General features: G+C 35.1%; 1 protein-coding gene across 1 annotated transcript in view; it reads right to left on the minus strand.

Moving 5' to 3' along the window:
• The window catches only part of LOC120865404 (ryanodine receptor 2-like), an 803,227-nt gene that overhangs the window by 73,532 nt on the left and 707,770 nt on the right, over window positions 1-21,925 (minus strand). The window contains exons 82-88 of the mRNA XM_040242681.1: window positions 20,407-20,506; window positions 19,092-19,171; window positions 14,986-15,062; window positions 14,066-14,139; window positions 4,332-4,412; window positions 2,913-3,001; window positions 1,407-1,535 (exon numbers count right to left, since the gene is read on the minus strand). Coding sequence (XP_040098615.1) covers window positions 1,407-1,535; window positions 2,913-3,001; window positions 4,332-4,412; window positions 14,066-14,139; window positions 14,986-15,062; window positions 19,092-19,171; window positions 20,407-20,506 — 630 coding nt within the window. The remainder of the gene's footprint in view (window positions 1-1,406; window positions 1,536-2,912; window positions 3,002-4,331; window positions 4,413-14,065; window positions 14,140-14,985; window positions 15,063-19,091; window positions 19,172-20,406; window positions 20,507-21,925) is intronic.

Here is a 21,925-nt window from a genome sequence, read left to right on the forward strand (position 1 = left end):
GGGGAGGTAAGGAGTAGCCATGCTTCCATCTTTCCTCTGCCCCACTCAGCCCTGGTGGCTTCACTTGGCCATGAAGAGTTCTCTCATTCAGTCATTCTACAGATACCTGCAAGTATGCCAGGCTTTGGAGACATAATCTGTTATTTTTACTTAACCCTTTCCCCCTTAAGACTATGTTTTATCTGACAAAACAAACTGTAAGTTTCTTCCTCCTATTTTACTTTTGTACATAACACTTCAATCACAGTGATGGAGTCAGAGTAATATTAGCCATGGACACAAGTCTTCTAGAAAATGGCAAAGTCTTGCTTGCCGAAGAAAGAAGCATTTTATAAACTCTTTTAAGAATCTGCAGGTCAAAACTAGAAGTCTACCCCAAGAAGAATATAAAGCAAATCAATGTAAAAAATGTATATTATTCATGGGACTTGAAAACTTTACCTATATTATAATTATCACATTGCATTACTATATAATATATTCAGATATACACACATATATGTACACACACACATACTGCATGGACAAAGAAAGCAGCCTGCCATTTAATTAAACAAAAGGATGCTGTCGTCATCAAGCCGGCAACCATTGCAGCCACCCAAACGGTGTACCTGAGGGGATTCAGGATGGAGATCAGCAGGATCCAGGCCCTGAGAGTTAAGGTGCGTATCAAAGGGATGATTTCAGGGAGACCAGACTCATGCATCTTCCCATACATAGAAAAGCACAAAATTCACTAACTTCAGATTTTAATGGTTTTCTTTAATTGTAATCTTTTGATGTTCTGACTACTTTATTTATTTATTGCAAAAAACTACATATCCTGGCTCCTCCCTTACCTTTTAGAACAGTTGCCCAGAACTGAGACGCTGCTCCTGGGTTTAAGTCCTAAGTAAGTCCACCAAATAAAACACAACTTCCAACTTTTAGATTGTGCAATATTTTTTTTCAGTTGACAACACACACACATACATTAAAGTGAAGTTTTTAAATGCTTTTTTTTCCTTTTTATAAGGTTTCTAAAAAACTCCTCATTTTCACAAGAATACTATAAGTGGTTTAAAGTTCTGCCCTTTCTCCTTCACTTCTCTCTCCTTCTTCATTAGTATTTATTGAGTGCTTATTATATACACTAGGTATTGGAGAAACGATGCATTCAACCTCATGGTTCATGCCTTGGTATCTTATGATATCTCAATCCTCCCAGTGGTAAAGCAAGTTCATTCCATATAACTTCACATCTCATTTTAAATGACCCATTGGCTAAGATTCTACAGAAGGGGTCATTAGGAAATGTGGACGAGAGCAGGAAAATAGGCATGCTGCATTTTTCCAAGGAATTTCATGCTAACCAGTTGACTCTTTTCTCGTTCTTTTTCAAATAACAGAAATGTTTAGAAGTTTACCTGAATGTACTCTGTAAGAGTGTTAAAGACTTGTTTTGCCACTTGAATAGCTTTGGAGAAATTCCTTTGTCCTTGTTCATCAATGACATCTTTCCCAGAGTAATACCAATAGAAATCACTAATTGATTCCTGAAAAAGAGATGATAGGATTTAGGATTAAGGCACATTCAGAAACTATCAAAGACCTGTCCAGTTTTGGACTCTTTAAAGGAAATCATTTTAAATAACAGATTGGAAGCAAACAAAAATATCTGTGAAATAAACACTATTCTCAATGATTTTCCTAAGCATAAAATACAGCAAATCCTCCCTAGATACAAATAACATCTGGAGAGAAAATAAGCAGAAAACTTAGCTTTAAAAATGACTTTTTGTCTCTGATGACTTTGAAATTCACAAACATAAGGATTCATAACACTAATGCATATTTATCCATAGAGCAGTTAAATATTACTATGTGAACACAGAAATTAGATAAATCATAGAATATAAACATCTAGCCTACTTTTTCTCCAGTAAAGCCAGTAACATTTCTTTAATAATTTCAGAATGTTCTTGACTTGTATTAAGGCCCTGGAAGAAACTGGTTGGATTCCTTATAAATACTGACAACAATTGTAAATAAACATCTAAATATGATTGATCTGTCCAAACAGGATGTTTTCAACAATAGCTCACATTTTAAAGGAATTTTAGTTGCCTAAATGAATAATATAATTTGGGCTACTGTGAGACCACATTCAGGTCTTGAAATATGATTTTGAAAGTTACAGATACATTTTCAGCAAAGCTTCTTGATATATTTGCTTCAGAACTAGCTTTTTCTCCATTAGTTTTAGGTAAGAGTGTTGTGCTTTTACATACTCAAAGATTAAGCAAGAAACAGAGAGCTTGTGATTTTAAAAGTACTACACCTGATTTCCTTCTAAATAAAATGAAAAATAAAAGTATAAAATTTCATTAAGAGACCTACACCTTCAGATTCAGTTCTAGTAACATGGAGAACATTACTACAGTATTGAAGATATTTTTAAGTGATGGAGTGTTAGGCTGAATTTTTTCATCAGACATTTGGAGAGCTGAAAAGAATTGACCTTAGGCTCTTATATTTAAGTGTGTGTTAGGTAGTTTGAAAGCCTTTCTTTCCCGTTTTTAGTAATGTTTCAGATATTCTTCTCCCATTTATTTATCAGCCACAGAGGAAAGAAAAGAGCATGTTCATGCTTTACAGATTGAAAAGGAATTAAAAATGCCATCCAGCTAAAAACTGCAGGGAAAAAAATACTCCCACTTATAGAAAGAAAATAAAGTAAGAGCCAGAATCAGAGGCAAAGACAATAGTGGCAGTTTCAGTCTAATATTTGGGGAAAGACTGACCAAAGACAAAATACCTCAATAAGTTTTGACCTCATAAGTCAAAACACATTATACCATGTCAGTTTTCACAACTGCAATATCATGCCAACTAGCCAATGTTTTAATTGCTACTAATATAAAGCAACGTACCTGAACTCTCAGAAGGTAGTCTACAGTAGAGATGATTATGTTGACAGTTGTATTATTGCCAGTCTGAGTTCTCAGATAATTTTGAAAATCTACAGATCAAAAGATGTTATTAAAGTGCATTCAAAAATTTAAAATGAATTCTTTGAATGATTCTAAGAGCAAATGATGTCTACACCAAAATCACTGCAGCTTCTGTAGTATTATATCTGACAGTTTGAATTATTTATATATTCCATAAAAAGTGAGCACCTCAAAAACAAACCCAGGTGCTTCACAGAATATCAATATTTAAATTTCACCTAAGAATTCACCTGTTTGCTGATTCCTTGCTCTAGAGCTCTGGGCATGTGAATGACTGAAAAGGACTTCCATCCTGTAGGATGGAGTAATTAAATGATTTATTCCATAATCTCTTATTCTTCAATACCGTGTTAAATGTTGGGGAAAGAAAAAAAAATCAAAATAAAGCTGCTGCCTTCACAGATGCACAAGCCTGATGGAAAGCTCAATACATACGATACATAAATAACGAATGGAAATACACCATGGCAAGTTACATAGTGAAGTAGCTTCCCCCAGTTAAAGAGAAGAGGTAAAAAAGAAATAAACCTACACATGTCTCCACAGCTATTTATTGTATTTAATCTACATCTTTCTTCACAATCTGAATCTTTCTATCAGCTGTCTTCTCCAGCATGAGAACTGATAAGAATTATGAAATTCATGTTTTGAAAGTCTACATTGTGAACAAAATTTCCTGAGATTTTCTTTATATCAAATATGCACACTACATTTTTAAAACCTAAAAATTGTCTTCAAGCAAGTCAATTTTAATTAAAAAATAGCATATATGTGTAAAATGTACAAACCAATGCTATTCTAGAGCTTTGCTTTTCAAATTATTGATTGTACCCATATGCCATTCAAATGGGCCCCCTGGTGACTCAGATGGTAAAGAATCTGCCTGCAATGCCAGTCAAGCAATAGTGTATTAATTATTCCTTTAGAAAATTCAGCATTACTGTAGTTTTATCACTAAAAAAATCTCTCTTTAGAATATCAACACCTTAAAAGGATTTATTTAGAGAGGGGGGGAAGAATTAAGTGGAATCACTAGCAAAGCAGAGGCTCCTGTTATTACTGGCTTCAAAATGCTTATTGCTGGGTACCATGAATGGCTTCCCTGGTGGCTCAGAGGTTAAAGCATCTGCCTGGAATGTGGGAGACCTGGGTTCGATCCCTGGGTCGGGAAGATCCCCTGGAGAAGGAAATGGCAACACACTCCAGTACTCTTGCCTGGAGAATCCCATGGAGGGAGGAGCCTGGTAGGCTACTAGTCCGAGGGGTCGCAAAGAGTCGGACACGACTGAGCAACTTCACTCATTCACTCATTCATGAATGGTCTGGGGTCTCACAAACCTGAGTTGTGTCCCTCACAAAGCAGTTGCAAGAAGCGGAAGAGGTCACAGGTGAATTCGTCATCCTGCAGAACCTTTTCTCCTGCAGGAAGTCCAGAGGGACCCAATGTTATCAACCACTTTAGCCTCAACCTCCCTTTGTATCCCCACCTCCACCAAACTTGCATGTTCATCTAGCATCGTCTGAACCAAAAACAGTCACAAATCATAGCCACTTTTCTATCTGAAGCTCTTAAGATCATGCGCTTGACAGATAGATGCACTTTTTCTTAAGAAAAGAATATTTGACTCTTAAAAACTCAGATCTCTCTCTGTTAAAAGTAGCAGCATGGGTTTGGCAACATTTTAGAAACAACTTGAAGAGGTTTATAGAGATTTGAACTTTTCCCCCCTTTCTTCCTATCTTTCTTTTTGTGTAGGATCTCTGCATCTCTTACAAATGTGGAAGTTAAATCTGCTTTGTTCCTAAAGTCTGACCAAATGTTTCAAGACAAAGGCGTTCGGTATATATATAAAACAGGGCTAAAAGTTTCTTGTATTCACATATTAATTAAGGGATTTCTGTGAAAATTCTAAATGACTAGAAAATGTTTGTTAACTCATTTCAATGAATTCTCTCATGAGCTTGTCCAAATAGAGCGCTCATTGGTTGTAGCATTCCTTCCAGAGGAGGAAGAACTAGCAAGCGGACCTAACTCCAAATATCAAACCAAAAGAAAGACTTTGCTGACTCCGGCTAAGAGAGCTAACCCTAACAAATCAACGCGCAAAGGAGGACAGCTCAGCCGTTGGAGGTGTTCTGCATCATTCAACACTACCTATACGTGTGGGGGGCCAGGATGAAGCTTAGGAAAGGGCTCAGATATTTCACCTCTATTTCAATTTAAATGTACCTCGATCACAAGTTACTCTGAAAGCAAAAACACAGAGAAGGAAATAAACAAAAAACCAGCACCACACAAATGAAAGCCGAGTTTAAAAGCATAGAGTGTCCATGAAAAAAACACTGTCAACATTATGAGTGTATGCTCTGGAAGCTCAATTTGTTTAGAAAGCAAAATGACAAAAAACATACAAATGTTGTTTGGCAAGTGAATGAATATACTCATGTATTTAAAAAAAATAATAATAACTTTCCAGACTGGAAATACTTTGGGCTAGGAAAGAAAACTATGCAATGATCATGTGTTTACTGGAACTGAAATTATGAATGGTCATAATGATAGAGAGGTGATGGACTTACCAGTCTGCAGTCTGTGACTTTCAAAGTGAGAGGCTTCATATAATGGGAGGGTTAGGAAGCAAAACCATTTTGAAAACTAATATAAACATTAAAAAAAGTACATAAAATCACTGTACTGGTTTCCCTATGAGCCTGCAAGATATGATATTTGGTGACTAAACTAAGATCACCATGTCTATAAATGTGACATGGCAAATCTAAACGTTTAAATGTGTGTTGTTTTGAATCTCAATACATGGCTGATAAGCCCATTTCTCAGTGTTTACATTCATGACAGGATAGGAAAAAAGGAACAGTCTAGACTAATAAACAGCTAAACTCTTCACTGATGACACTTGGTATCATTTCATGAAGATACTTTAAAATGATATTTAAATCAAAATATTATGAGTTAGTTACATAGACTTATTGACTTTTTCCTTGTTGAACCCATCCAAAATGTTTTGTTTTTCAATTTTCAGAAAATTGAATCAATAAAACCAAGGACATACTATCAATCTTCATAACTTCAATGTGGAATAAGTAACCCCTGGTAGAAAGTATTCAGAAAAGTTAAGACTGAAATAAATTAACATGTAGTCTACCAGTGTACCTAGAAATGCTCTGTACAATGCACATTAATTTATAACGTAACATTTTATTTTTTGTTGGCATGCACAGAATCTTTTAGACTGTACACCAAAACACACACAAGTGACTTCACTTACGATGGACATGCCGCACACAGCAGAACAAGAGAGAGAAGGGAGGGGAAAGGGGGCAGGTCAAGCCTTCATTTGCCATCAGGCGGTACCAGGTTATTGACTAGGGTACTGCTGCTTAATGAATACATTCCTATCTGATTAAAATGCTGCCATTGCCCATGCTGCCTGTAGGTGGTGCAGGAACAAAGATGGAGGATGGCTTTATGTCTGCAGAAGGTACAGGAGCACCAGTCTGTTTTGGGATGTGCGCAAAAGAAATTCCATTGTAAGATGGAAACTAAGGTTAATAAGAAATAACGAAATGGAGTAAAATGTAGTTGAAAGTGCTCTTACATTTTAAATATCTTATCTGCAATAGCTGCATGATGGCCAAATGTAGCTATGGTGAAGGGCACTCCTTTGGTTTTGTTTTCAGTTACAAAGGGCTTATCATGTCTAACACTGTAATAAAGGGGAAAGTTATTTCAATACTGTTGTGATGATGAGTTTGTTCCTTGTGCTTTAGGTTTCTCATCTATAAAATGAATGGAAAATGTATACTGTATACCTCACTGGCTCTACATAATCTATCTGACCCTTTTTTAAATCAACTGTAGAAAGGTTAATATTATTAGGAACAGTGGCAATGACACTAACTAAAGCTGGGAACAACATGCCTATGAGATAAATTCAGTTACGTGAACTTAGGTGTTAAGAATGTTTATATTTTCAAAAGGTTGCTTTAATTTTAATGGACCAAATATTATAAAAAATGTAAATTTTCACCTGAAAATATTAGGTAGACTTTATTTATTCAAGCTACCAATAAAAAGTAATTCCTCTTTTAGAGATTTCATAAAATTAAAATACTTTAAAAGGCTTTTCTACTCCCAAATGGTTTATCTAATTAATAAAGTACACAAAGTTTTGCTTAAGTTCAATTAGAACAAAGTTGTTTTTACTTAGACTGTCCATAGATATAGCTCAACATTTGCAGACCTAGCTCCAGAAAAGATTTAATTGTTAATAATTAATTATCAAATACTGTTACTAAAGTTAGTGAAATAAATAGACTATTAAATATATAAACAATTGTATAAGCATCAATAGACTCCAGAAGACTAAGATCTCCAGTGTTGTAGGGTCTTGCTATGTCAATATCTCTATAATGTGGAGATAAAAAAGTGAGTAGTATGAAACATGGGACTGGCTGCATTGAACAATTCCCTAAAATCTACTGTTAAGTGGATCTCAAGAGCCCCCATTGCCATGGAGGAAATAATTCTGATCACAGATCTTTAGAGAACTTAAGTATTTACTTTGTATATGGAAAAACTGAAGGATAAAGGCTAAAAATACTTTTAAATAGTGAAAAGTTAGGTATTTAATTCCATGTGTGTAGGTTTAGTATCATTGCTTAAATGATCTAAATATAGCTGCTTAAATAAAATTACAACTCAAATAGTAAAGAATAAAAAGTTTATGATTTATTCATTTGGTCATGTTTTGTGGCTTTGGGGATCTTAATTCCCTGATCAGGGATCAAACTCCTGCCCCCTGTAGTGGGAGCACAGAGTCACCACTACTGGGTCACCAGGGAATTCCCCAAGAATAAAAAACTTGGATTTATAGCTAGCATTTAGTTAGTGACTACAGTGTGCTAGGCATTGTGCTAGACATATTTTCTCATCATTTCATTTCATGTTTGCAATAATCCTAAAATGAGGTGATATGACCCCATTTTGTGGTTTGGGAAACAACTGAGAAATTAAGTAACTTGACTATTGCTGTAGAGCTATTAACAGGTAAAAGACTTGAGTTCAGTAAACTTCAAGAAACACTCATTACGTGTCCCCTGTGTGCTAGGCACTTTGTGAGATGCTTGGGATAAAAAAGACTAATGGACACAATTCCTAACCTCAAGAAGGTCACAGTCAGGCAACAAACAGGTAATTTCTATACTGCATGGTCTCTCTAAATGCAGGGTGCCAGAGTTCCTCCATTTCATAAAGTTCACAGCAGTAATCAGTCTTTGACTAACAACCATTTTGCTTATTGTTTATCTTAAATTGTGGACTCCTAACTTGTTTTCAATTTTAGAACCCAGGGAAAACCATATTTTAGACATGTGGCTTTGGAAAAATCAGTTCACCTTTCTGACTCTTTTTTCATCATTTTGATATGGGACTTAACAATCTCCTGACTTCCATAATTCATAGGGCTGCTGCAAGAATCAAACTGGTTCAAACAAGTTCAACTGCTTTGAAATATGAAAAGCACAAGAGGAATCAATGTGAAGTTTTAATGGCATGAAGTAATTCCAGTGGGTTGTGAATATAATAAATCAGTTATAATTTGATTAAATGCATTTATTTAGACTAAGGTAACAACCTAATACCATGTATAAAATGCATTCCTAGATAATAAAAATGACTACTGTATGAATTAGATAATAGATAATATGGATAATAGAATTAAAGGCTAGCAGTGGAGAGAAAAATCTTTTGCTTTCAAACATGATTTCAGATTGTTTTTCTTATAGCCTTCTCTCTTCATTTTTTTCCTTTTTTTAACTGATATATATATATATAGTCTATTTGGTATGCTAGCACTACTGAGAATGAGAAATCTGTGAATTTTAGTTAGTAGATTCTACTGGAAGCATTTTGAAGAGTGAATGTGGCAATTTAGATTCCAAGTGAATCAACACACAAACATAATATCACAGAAGTGTTACTTATATAATGGCTCTCCAAGGTCTCAGAAAGAAAGTGCAAGTTCCCTGTCGGGGTAAAGAAGGTCCTTTAGGGTCTCCCACAAACTACCTTTCCATCCTCTAGTGAGTTCATTTCTTTTCAGTCACACCAGGTTAGTTACTGTTCTCCCATTTGTTTTGTACCTTAAACTTGGCATATGGGGATCCCTTTCACTGGGATGCTTTTCTTTGCCTGCTTATCTACCAGATAAACTTCTACTTCAGGCTGCGTGTTACATCTATGATGATATACTTCCCCCAGCTCTGGCAGCTAAGTATCAGCTCAGTTTTCTTTTAAACAGAGGGCATTGCTCTGAAGTTGCTTATTTACAAGTCTCTCTACACAATACTCTGGATTTCCTATATAAATCCAATGTCTAGGACAGTATCTAGCATGTAATAGCCACTCAAATTTAAATGAGTGCTTCAAAGTTTAAAACCCATGCAAGGATGTTTAAAAAAATCTATTAGTGCCATGAACCACAGGCTTTCCTTGAAGAGAATATTTACAAAGGAATGGGAGAGTAATATAGTTAGGATCCAGATGGATACCAGGATCTACTGGATTCCATGTGGGAAAGTACCCTTGGGACAATCTGGGGTGGAAGATAGCCAATAAATAATTAAGCACTAAAAACACTAAAAAAATTTAGGGTGGTCAATATTTAAAGATTGCTACAATTATCCTTTTGATTAATTAATTAAAAGGAAACCTTTTCAGTCAACTTCACATAGACTTCATGAGGTGACTATAAATATATAGGCAAGAACCTCCATGCAACACATTACCAAATACAGGTGGAAATGGGAGAAGCTTAACTTGTATTAATGTTTTAGATAACATTTTAGAAAATCAAACAATTTCTGAGGAATCAGATCAGCTTCCAAATTTTAACTTGTTTATGAAGGATCCCTGCAAAATGATTAAAAATATAATGCAGTGTCTTCAACTATATTCCAAGAAAATGTTTGAAAGAAGAAAAATTGCACTTTCAAGCTCATCATGAATTTGTAATGAAGATAAATGTTACTGAGGAGAAACAAATCAAAAATCCAAGGATGGAATGAAATTTCAAAAATTCATAGAAGTTTTTGGTTTTGAACTTCATTTCATATAGTAAAATAAAACACATAGGACTAAAAAATATACAGAGAAGACAACACTGAGCACATCACAAAATCTAAACACTTCTGAAGATTTCTTTTTTTTTTTAACAAGCGGCAAGTCCAGACTTTTGTATTGAGTGGGCCAAAAAGTTTCTTCAGGTTTTTCTGTGAGATGTTATGGAAAAACCAGGTAGGACTTTTTGCCAACCCAAGAGAAATGAGGGAAATTTAATAAGGTGTGATAAGGATACATGGCAAACTTACATTACAATGACAGTATAGAAAAAGGAATATCAACGATTAGTCTGACAGCCTTATACAGCGGTCCTTCTGTATTTGTGGAACAGAGGTATGACCATGCTATGCCGTTTTATGTAAGGGACTTGAGCATCTGTGGGCAGGAAGAGGGTCCTGGAACCAATCCCTCATGGATATCGAGGGACAGCTGTATACAAACCTTGAAGGAGCATGTATTTCCTAATGTTATCTCAACCCAGATGGGGAATATCATGTGTAATCATAAAAAGCTTAAAAGTGGTATTTAAACTTAATAGTAGATTCAAAAATTGGCAACAGAAGGGTGCCTTTGAAGGGAGACATTAGGGAGTCAATGTATTGGACCCAAATAAGTCCCCCAAAGACCACTAGAGATGGGAAGGAAAGGGGATTGGCTTGTGGAATTGGCAAATTAAAGAGAGAAAGAATGTCTGCATTTTAGCCTTGATCCTGCCACATTGCTGTGTGACCCTGGACAAGCCATAGAATCTCACTTTGCCTCACTCTATTTATAAAACAGGGAAAACACACTGGGAAAGTCATGGGTATGAAAAAGTTCATGTATGTAAGTAACACATTTTCCATAATGATATAATTTATGGTCATTTCATCATCAGGAACAGATTTAGCTTAATAAAGACAATTGGTTAGGATGGCGATTTGGATCTATCAGATTACTTTCTCAGTCCTGAGCTTATGCTGCGTAAGCCTCAAGCTCTGAAGCAATGAGAGCACTAACGGATTCAGATTTTTCAGTCTTTTCTACATTTTCCAAGAGGGATGACCTAGGTTCTTTCTCCTATAAGGGTACATACTTTTCTTAACAGTTGCAGAATCTTTAAAAGAATGGCCATGTAACAAAATTTTTAAAATATGCCAAAGACAGAGTCAGTAAAGGTGTTCTCAATCTGGGAAATAGTATAGTAATCATTAGAGCCAATGAGTTGTCATTGCACAGTCTCCTAATAGACCTCTTGATGCAGGCAGCAGTGTGTATTGAGAAAGCACAACTTAATCTCTGAAGCCGTGTTGATACACAAAATACTGTTCAAGAAAATCTCATCCCTTCTTTATCACCATCATATGTCATGCCTTTTAGAGACTACCTTGCAATATCAATGCCATCTTTGTTATCATGCTAGCCTGAAGAGTAAATACTTGCTACTGTTACTAGTGTTCTTTAAATTTGATCTCAAGAATGAAAGTTCATTTCATGTTAGAGGGTTTTTAATATATGATATTTTCAAAGGCATAGAGAAAAACTGCAAATCTTTTAATAGTTGGAAGTGAACTGGAAGAGTCCAACGGCTAAAAGGAGACTCTACCATTCGCCACCCACCCTGGATCAGCTTTGATTTTCCCATGCACCACTTGGTGCAGCCATAAAGCCACAGTATGTCCAAAACAGAAACGCCACAGGGAAACTATTGCACACATTCAATCATTTACACAATAGTTGCAAACACTGGGTCCACCAGAACTTCTTTTAAATGAAAGAACAGAACCAAACAAATCCAAAACCATCATTTAAATGCTTGTTGCCCCTTCATGTCTACTATGTTAATAACTACATATCCTCATAGGGAGGAAAAAAAAAAAAAAAAGGAAAGCTTGATACATAAGTTTTAAAAGTAAAAGGATGCATAATGATGAAAAGTAAATAATCTACTTGCTAAAATGGTCTGGAAAAGGAAAAACACACAAAAACTGTCACTATCAAGACTATACGTCAAGCTAACAACAAATAAAGGAGCAAATAAAGAAAAGGCAGTTGATTTTTAATAATTACCACGCTCATGAGTGATGACTGAGGAAGGGAGAATATACATGGACAGTTGTTGAAAGGAAAGGAAATGGGGAAAAAGAAAAGAAGTTGAGACATTGTTTTTGTTTTGCTGTTTGTAACGAAAAATATAAATGTGTTAATCTATTTGGGCAATAACTTTTGTGTGCATCTTTAAAAAGAATAAACTAACCAAACCAATCTCATATTGAGAGACAAAACTAATTCTTACATCAGGATGGCTGCTCTTTTCAAGTTATTTCTGAATTGGGACTCACAGGTGTTATTCCAATCCATATCTGGTTGATAAAAGTCTAGGAGGCCAGGAAAATAAACCTGTGTGGTCACTATTTCTTTGTGGGAGCTGATGTAAAGAGTGACACAGGACGATGAATGGAATTATGTTCAGAGCCTCTGGTACATTAGGTAAAAACTGCAGGGGAAAATAAAATTGATTTCTAATTCCAAAACAGGGAAGTCAGACTTTACATAGAGAACTGACTCATTTTTAGGCACTTTACAGCTGGAAAAACCCTAGGACTTCTGTGAAACCTTAAAGGCAATGCAGTTAATGGGATGAGGGCTTTGTAGTGGCTCTGAATTCTCCAGACAGGTCCAATAGGCCAGGAGTTGTAACTGGTGACACAAATGTTAGCAATGAAGGTATTTAGCTTGATGTTCCTTTTCAGAATATCTAAGTAAGTTCAGAATTCTGCTGGTGATTTTTCTTGAAGGTAGCTAACCCAACTAAATAACCAATAATAATCAAGTATTAACTTGATGTCTGAACTTCTACATTCAAATGCCAAGCAGAAAATAAAATTACACAGGTGATACAGAAGCAGCAGCATTAGAATATGTATAAATGATCATCTTTAAAATACAGGAAGAAAAATGCAACTAAATTATTTTTCCTATTGTGAGAACAAAAATATACAGAGATAATTAGAAACATTTGTTAATTCTAAAATATTTCAGAAAGGCAAGCAGACTACCAATGGCAGAGGGGAGAAAATTTATTTTTTTGCAGTAAGCGTAGTTTTTTAGAAGACCCAATGTTCTAAAACTAATAATACATTGATAAGATGACAACTCCAAACAGACAAAACAAACAAAAACAGATAAACACACGGGCCGTACTCAAACTAAAATAATTTAAAAATCAAACACAAAATAATAAAAATAAATCAAAACCAAAAATAGAGAAGATACTTTTTTCTTAATAGATACCAAAATGAATGTGAAGGAACAATTATTTCTGCTTTAAATGCACAGTGTGCTAAATTTTCTAGTTTATACATATATTTAAAGAGAGAAAAAGTCTGTTATGTGGGTTATTTTTATGCACATGTACATTAAATGATCAAAGTTATTTAAACACAAAAATTACTTTTTATTTTCTTAAACAATTTGTACTTGCAAAGATATATGGATTTATCAAATAGAAGAATAACTGAGCTAAAAGGGAAAAGTAGTAAGAATACTGATGGCCTGTAGGCTCTGAAAGCATTACTATCCTAAGGAGATAGAATCTGGAAACCTGACAGTTTGCTAAAATGGCCAAAGGAAGTCAAACATTTTCTAATTTGGCTCATCCATGCACTTTATAATTTTAGATATAGTTCTCTGATAAGGGTTCTTTATCTACTACCCAGCTGGGGGAAAAGTCACAGACAGTGGGTCTGGAATAAAAAGGAGTCAATTACCAACATGGAAGGTTAGGTCTGGGGTCTTGGATGTGACCTACGTGGGTGTCTAACTATAAACTTTTAAATGAGTCCCATAAGCACGGTGTCCATTTAGATAACCTCACATCTCTCTGTACTGGAAAGGTAATTTCAGGGAAGAAGTGGGGACAGGTGATCTTTTTAATTTAAGTGAGCAGTACCTGATCCTTCCTCAGTCACCATCCCAAGCCCTTCAGCTTTGTTTTGCCGCTCAAATGCATTCAGGTCGAGGACACTGCAATAACAGGGAGAAAAACATTTAGTGGACTACCAGAACCTTTCCTTTCTTCAGAAGGGCAAATGTATATCATGACGTGTGAACTGAACGGTATTATGAATTGAAAACATACCCTGACTCAATGTCTATCAATAATGTTTTTTCGTAGCAGACTACCTCTCCAGGGACCACACTGAAATGATCCATGTGAAAGTCAAGTATATGGCATAAATGGGTTTCAACTTGGGAGAACATTACAGAGTCAGCAGACATGCTGAAATATAATTATAATAATCATGTTTTTCCAGTTGGAATAGCTTCTCACATTAAGTATGTATCAGGTTCTTTAGTCAAATGCTATCTGAATGGTTTTAAATACTGTAAAAACTACAAAATGATCACAAATTAGGTGGTTAAGGATCACTGTAGGGAAGATGAGATGTGATCTCAAAGCTCACAGATAAAATGAAATGGAATCTTATGGTTTTCAAAAATCATTTCATTTTCAAATATGGAGAATACACATTAATTCTCCAAGGTCCCTATTTAAGCACAAGGAAGACTATTTTAAAACATTATTAACATGGAACAAGTTAGTAATGAAGACATCACTAACATTTAACAGCAAGATAGAATATAAGACACTTTCACATTTTTGCCCCACTTGAAAGTGTGCTTAACCATTAAAAAATCTTCTGTGAACACAACATTCTAAAACAACTATATACTCCAATAAAAATGAAATTTAAAAAATTGTTTCAGTAAAAAAAATTTCTGTGTATAAGTACTGTCAGTAATGTAAAACAAGTACTTTTGAAGATACAACAAGTGAGTGGAACTAAAGCAAGGGGAGCAGGTGCTTACCTGCATGACTGCATCAGGCCAGCCAGGCTCTGAAAGAAGCCCACATCCTTTTTCTCCTTGAGGTAGTCAAGCATTTTCTGCAGAAAATAGATAAACCACATGGTCACTGAACATAAACCTTATTTTTTGTTAAATAAGAAACAACAAAATATTCTTTCTATGCTAAAATAAAGGTAAAACATATCAGTGCATACAAACATGACCATGAAATAGTGACACGCATGTCATGTCAAGAGGCTTGCACATTTCTGTGCCTGTGCAGCAGGACATACCCACGGCTTGGAACTAGGGAGCTGCCTTACAAAACACCAGCAGCAGCATAAATATCAGGGAAAATAGTACCCTTAGTTCTCTTCAAGTCACTCTGTAAGTATTTGGAGATTCAGATAGTTCAAGTTTACTGGAAGAAGGCCCACCTGAATGCTACTCACAGATTTCACTACAAAAGTGAGCTCCAATGCAAGTTTGATACATGACGCAGGGCACTCAAAGCTGGTGTTCTGGGACAACCCAGAGGGATGGGGTGGCGAGGGAGGTGGGAGGGGGGTTCAGGATGGGAGGACACATGTATACCCATGGCTGATTCATGTCGATGTATGGCAAAAATCACCACAATACTGTAAAGTAATTGGCCTCCAATTAAAACAAACAGATTAATTTTAAAAAAAGTGAGCTCCTTAAAAAGCAGTCATCCAAGAGCTCTGACTACCATATGCTGCTAAGACAGAAATTCAGTTTCCATTACCATGGTCTCTAAACTCAAGGAATGGTGGGAATCATTTGACTATTAATTTTTCTCCTCTGTTCTCAGAATGATGTTCAGATTCTGTAGTCAACATATTGGTTAAACATAAATGTAAAAAATACTAAAGCAATGCATTGCTGTGAGCATATTGTTACATGCCATAGGGAAGGGAAACAGCTACTTCAAATGTGAATAGGATGTGCTGGAGGTTTCAAATACGAAGTACATTCAAGATGATAAGAGAAACACTAAGAAAATAAAGACATGGCTCTTCTCTGAATCTTAAATAGCGGGGAACAATTCCTACTATCAGTGCTATTTAGACAGGGCTCAGCTAAGCAGTTAAAATGGTGGTAAGTAATCTTTTTCCAGAAATTGAGTTAAAGGTAATATAAAACTAAATATGTGAAGGCTGCATACACACACACAAAGAGTAGTGTGTGTGTGTGTTTGCACACATATGGATACACCTAACACATGCGTAGATACATACAAATACAGACACATAACAACATAGCTGTTTTGGGGGTGTATGTGTGTATGTGATAACTTACTGGTATAATTAACATGAAGCAGTTATTAATCATTGGTCTTTTAAAACAAAATGAGCATGGCTTATATGACAAAGGAAGGTATATCTGAAGGTTTAGAGAGAAAATGAAAAGATCTATACATACAGTGAGTATATTTATTACATGATCGCTCAAGGTTCCTTTTGACTCCAAGGATTCTGGAGATATATACATATATAATTAAGATCTTTTGAAGTAATACATAAGCTAAGGGAAACTATTTCTTGATCAGTATTGTGGAGAGATTAGGTAAATTTTCTTTATTTTTCCTTACATTTTAAAAAAGTCATATAGTCTTTTACTATGGAAATCAAAAAAGAAAATCTGTAAATTGGATAGGAAAAAAATTCACTTTTATTTTTATTAAATTCTAACTGAAATTTAGCATTCCTTTCAACAAGTAATCTAAGCAACAAACACAAGTAGGGTTAATAATGGCTATGATAGATTTTGGATATTTTCCTATCACATTACAGTTGTTATAGCTACTTAAAAGTATTTAATCTTTTCTTCTCAATAATTATTAGACTAAGCACTAGATCTTTTACTTAATGAATTTGTAAGGAAATACACAACTTAAAAAAAAAACCTGTTATATAACATTTTGATAACCACATTTCAACATACTTTATTTCTTTTGTCAACCTGTGTAATTTTACTTCGTGCACTTATAAACATTACACCAAGAAGAGGCCAGAGATTTCAATCCAATTATAACATGTAATGATTATATTTACAGTAAAAAAGCACACAATTAGAGAACAAGGTAAAGATGAATTTTTCAGTTCTTCTACTACTAGCTTGGCCCAAAAATACTGTTCATATTTTCCTATAAGATATTACAGAAAATCCCAAATGAACTTTTTGGCCAACTCAATACTTCACCTAGTTCAAAACTTAGCCAATCCAAAAGAGGCCGTCAAAATCTGTTTTTCTTTTCTTAGACTCCAAGGTCTTCTCGGAGCATATTTGTGGCTTTGTCCCACTGTAGTGAGTCCCACCTTCGTGATTCTGAGGTTCACAACAACTTGAAGTCAAACATTCTAAGGTTCTCACCAGCCTGCCTTTCCTTCAATGAGAGAAGCCCTTTACCAGCCTCACTAATACTTAGCCAAGAAAGAATAGTTATTAGTTCTCTGTTCATCAACTGTTCTTTCTCATATAGAAGCCAAGATATAAAAATAAGAGATCTTAGTTTTAAAATAACACAATCTGAAGTTTATATTATATTTTTGGTTTTCGATGAGCATAAGAATCTTTTCTGTGCTCAGAGCCACACAGTCAGGTGTGCCCCCAGAGTCATGCAGTACATGCTTGTCAGTCTGTTCCTGATTTGTTTTTTACCTAAGTCACTCAAAAAAAAAAAAAAAATATATATATATATATATATTAGTGAAGTAAACTTGATTTACAGTGTTGTATTAATTTTTGCTATATAACAAAGAGACTCAGTTATACACATACATACTTTTGTTTTATATTCTTTTCCATTATGGTTTATTGCAGGATAGTGAATACAGTTCCCTGTGCTATACAGTAGGATGTTGTTGGTTATCCACTCTGTATGTGATAGACTGCATCTTCTAATCCCAATTTCTATTTCCTCCCCTACTCTCCTCCCCCTTGCTAACCACAAGTCTCTACATCTGTGAGTCTGTTTTCATCCTGTAGATAGGTTCAATTGTGGAATATTTTACATTTCATAAATAAGTGAAATATGGTGTTTGTCTTTCTCTTTCTGAGGTACTTCACTTCTTATGAAAACCTCTAGTTATATCCATGCTGATGTGAGTGTCATGGCATTATTTCATTCTTTTTAATGGCTGAGTATTATTCCATTGTGTATATGTACCACTTCTTATTTATCCACTCATATGTCAATGGGCATTTAAGTTGTTTCCGTGTTTTAGCTATTGTAAATTGTGCTGCTATGAACATAGTAATACATGTTTCTTTTTCAATTATAGTTTTTTCTGAATATATGTCCAGGAGTAGGATTGCTGGATTATATCTTAATCCTATTTTTAGTTCTCTGAAGAACCTCCATACTGTACATACTTTTCATAGTGGTTGTACCAATTTACATTCTTACCAAGAGTGGAGGAGGGTTCCTTTCTCTCCACACACTCTCTAGCATTTATTATTTATAGTACGTCACTCGGATACTCTTATTCTAACAAACTTACAGATCTTTGCATTCAGTTGTACAGAGACATTTCATTATCAAATCCCCAGTCCTGATAATCTTTCAAACTGATTATAGTTATAAAACTTGGTTGGGAAGTGATTTTATCTCATTTTAGGAGAATAGAAAGATTTATAACTAGAAAAAATTTTGAACAGTGCATCCTACTTACATGTTAACCCAGGAGCCAGCTTCATACTAACAAAATCTCAAGAGTCAATTTATAGGAGGTATAACACTATAAGATGTGTTCCCAAACTAGGCTGCCTAGGTAAGGATATTTATATTTCACTATTAAAACAGAACAGCTGCTTTATGCTGACTTAGTCACATGAAATGCAGCATTGCAAATAACAACACCATATGACATGACTTCAGACTTCGAAAGAGAAATATTATATCTTGTTGTACCTAGAAGCTGTGTTTACTGTGCTAACTAGAAGATATCTGGATACTAGGAGAAGACCATAAAATAAAGACATATTTTACATAGAAAGTGAAACAAATGTACAACCAATTGTTCTTTTAGGATGGTTGTTCAACAGGATGACTATACGGTCCATCTATTTGAAAAACGCGTTATGTGAAAGGCTTAATGACATACCTGCTGTACTGTAGAGTTTCCTCCATTTAAGATAGCAATTCCAAGTTTCAAAGTAGCAGCCACCATGGGTCCAGTTTCACCTTAAAAATACAAAATATAGTGCTCCTTGTATCTCTTCACATTAACCAATTATATCTCAAAATGTGCACTTTTAAAGTCCTTATCAGCTTCCTACAAATGTGTGTCATGGTGGAGGAGGACAGACTGACTTATATACCAAAAGAAAATTAAAGAGTCATAATGCATATTTTGCCATCAATGTTTTTACTAAATTCTGTGTAATATGTCCACGAACTGAAATTACATGAGAAGACAGGAAAAAAGAACAGGTAGAAACAAATGATTTTGAAATACTGATACTTAAAATTATTAAAATTTAAAACTATTCATGTGTAATAAAATAATATTGAAATGAACATAAGCCACTTAAAATTTTCTCCTTCCTCCCTCAAGTATGTTTGAGCAACTTTTATGATTTCCATTTCATCACTTTTATCTTCATGTGTTTGTAGTATTGCTTTATTAAGATGACTAGTCATAATTTTGTTATTCAAGCAATAATGACAAAATTTAAAATCCAACTTGTTGTCTATAATTTAGCATATTATGCTTTATTTTTAATGTAATTCACCTCCACTTATCTTAGAAATGAAACAATCCTTATATTTGGAGAGGAGTATTTAATATCCACTATTACTTTTCCATCCCATTCAAATTAGAATAAAAAGTTTTCATAAAGAAGATGTTACTAATGGAATAAAAAGCAGCTTGAATTGGCTGGCTATTGAAAAATGTAATAGCACTTGAACTGCTAAAAATGACTCACTTTAAAAATCTAAACATTTATATCAAGGGTCCTGAGGGCCACATCCAGCTTGGCACCTATTTTTGTAAATAAAGTTTTATTGAAACAAGGCCACACTGTTTATGTATTGTCTCTAGATGGCAGACACTATGGCAGAGTTGAAGAGTTCCCCCTGAGACCCCAATGGCTTGAAAAACTGAAAATATTTACTACCTGGCCTCTTGCAGAAAGTGTTTGTCCACCCCTGATTTACCTGATCAGTTTGCTAGCATTGTGTCCCAATATAATTTCCAAAACGTACTGAACAGAGACAAAATAGACCTTTCAGTAAGACTCTGGTTGAAAATAATTAACACTGGATCTGGCAAAGAGAGTTGGCCTGTATGAATTCACTTGACTTCATCATAAACATGAAATTCAGGGACTAAATAAATCAGTATAATACAAATAAGGGAGCTCCCAGGAAAATCTGAAGAATCAACCCTTCCAAGGTAGGGTAATGAGCCTCACCTTTGCTGGCACTGATGGTCTGCAGCACCATCTCAGCAGCACCGCGGTCGTGCAGCCTGGCTTGTTGGTATAGAAGCTTTTGCTTTTCCATTTCTTTTTCCTGAACACAAATCCCAACCATTTATGTTGCAACTATCATTAAGCAGAGCAGCTTTCTATAAACCATATTTTCATCATCTCTTCATGTATGGGCTCTATGACAACATTATGGACCATTTCAACACCAACAATGTTATTCAACAGATGTTAACATAGTCAGCTCTTGATTTTTTCCCTTTATATTTCTTGTGATAGACTTTTGGTACTTGTTTATCAGGATGAATTTTCTTAATTTTAATGACTGGATTAGTCCAAAGCCTGTATCATACTTTTGAAGTACTATACTTCATCATTGAAACTTGCACTTTCTGAATGGTACATTTGTGCATCAGTTTGTCATGTTTTTAATCATCTCCCAAGTCATGGCCATAACTTGATACTGCTCAGCAAATGGCTTGAGTTGCAAGTTATCACTGAGTGACAGAAAAACATCAACTGAGGACGTGTTAGAGTTTAAGCAAAATTGAAAGCTGATATGGATAAAAAGGTAGGCTTCAACTAAGTAGTGAACGTATGATAATAGATCTCCCCAGTTCCCCCCAAAGAATAAAAGAAGCCATGTGCCTTTATATTTTGTATTCTCAGGTGGTAACAAACGATGCTGCATGGTACTGCTAGAGCAATGGCTGGAGATTATTCTTTTCTACTTAAACTACCACTGAAAATATACAGAAGGAAATCAAAATAAAATATAAAGGCACAACAAGTTCAAGACTGGTAGGATCATTCGCTTGAGCTATTCAGTTCGCTGGAGAATTGAGACGGAACCAAGCAGTATAAGTTGCAGAATGAAAGTTGCATAGAGCCCTATGACAGCGCGTCCATCAAATGGCGTGGTAGAGAAGCTTAGTCAATGGGACATGAAACAGTCAATTAGTATCATGTCCATAAACACAACGGCCAAAACATATATGACCTAAGAGCAGGAAGAGCTGCAGCAGAAGTAGCCAGAGTGACAGCTTTGCTGCCGTAAACTTTCCATCCAAAGTACGGGAAATAGACACTGGAAGATGGAAGAGGTTTAAAAAATGAAGGCTTGCTAGTTACAGAATATGAAAAAGAAAGTAAACTAAAAGGAGGGGGGGAAGAAATGGGCTCAAACAAATGAAAAAAGAAACCTTTAAATCAAAAGCAACCAACACAGACATTTATGCTGTTACCAGAGAGTTCTCGCCGAGGCTGGCAAATTTGTCTCTTAAATCTTTGATAATATCGTGCTGCGAAAACAAAATTGATCAGGGTTTTTTTCACACTATATAAGAGCTCCTGTGATTAAATTTTATTTTTTCTTAAATTATGTGATAGGCCTAAATGGAAGCAGAGAAAAGAAAAAAAAAAGGCAGCTTTGCTTTATATGTAGCCATGCTAACATCTAAAAGGTTTGCCTTCATGTTTAAACCTCTTCCTGTGAAGTCAAAAA

This window comes from Oryx dammah, unplaced genomic scaffold (genome assembly GCF_014754425.2).
Source record: "Oryx dammah isolate SB20612 unplaced genomic scaffold, SCBI_Odam_1.1 HiC_scaffold_6, whole genome shotgun sequence".
In the NCBI taxonomy this organism is placed as follows: Eukaryota; Metazoa; Chordata; class Mammalia; order Artiodactyla; family Bovidae; genus Oryx; species Oryx dammah.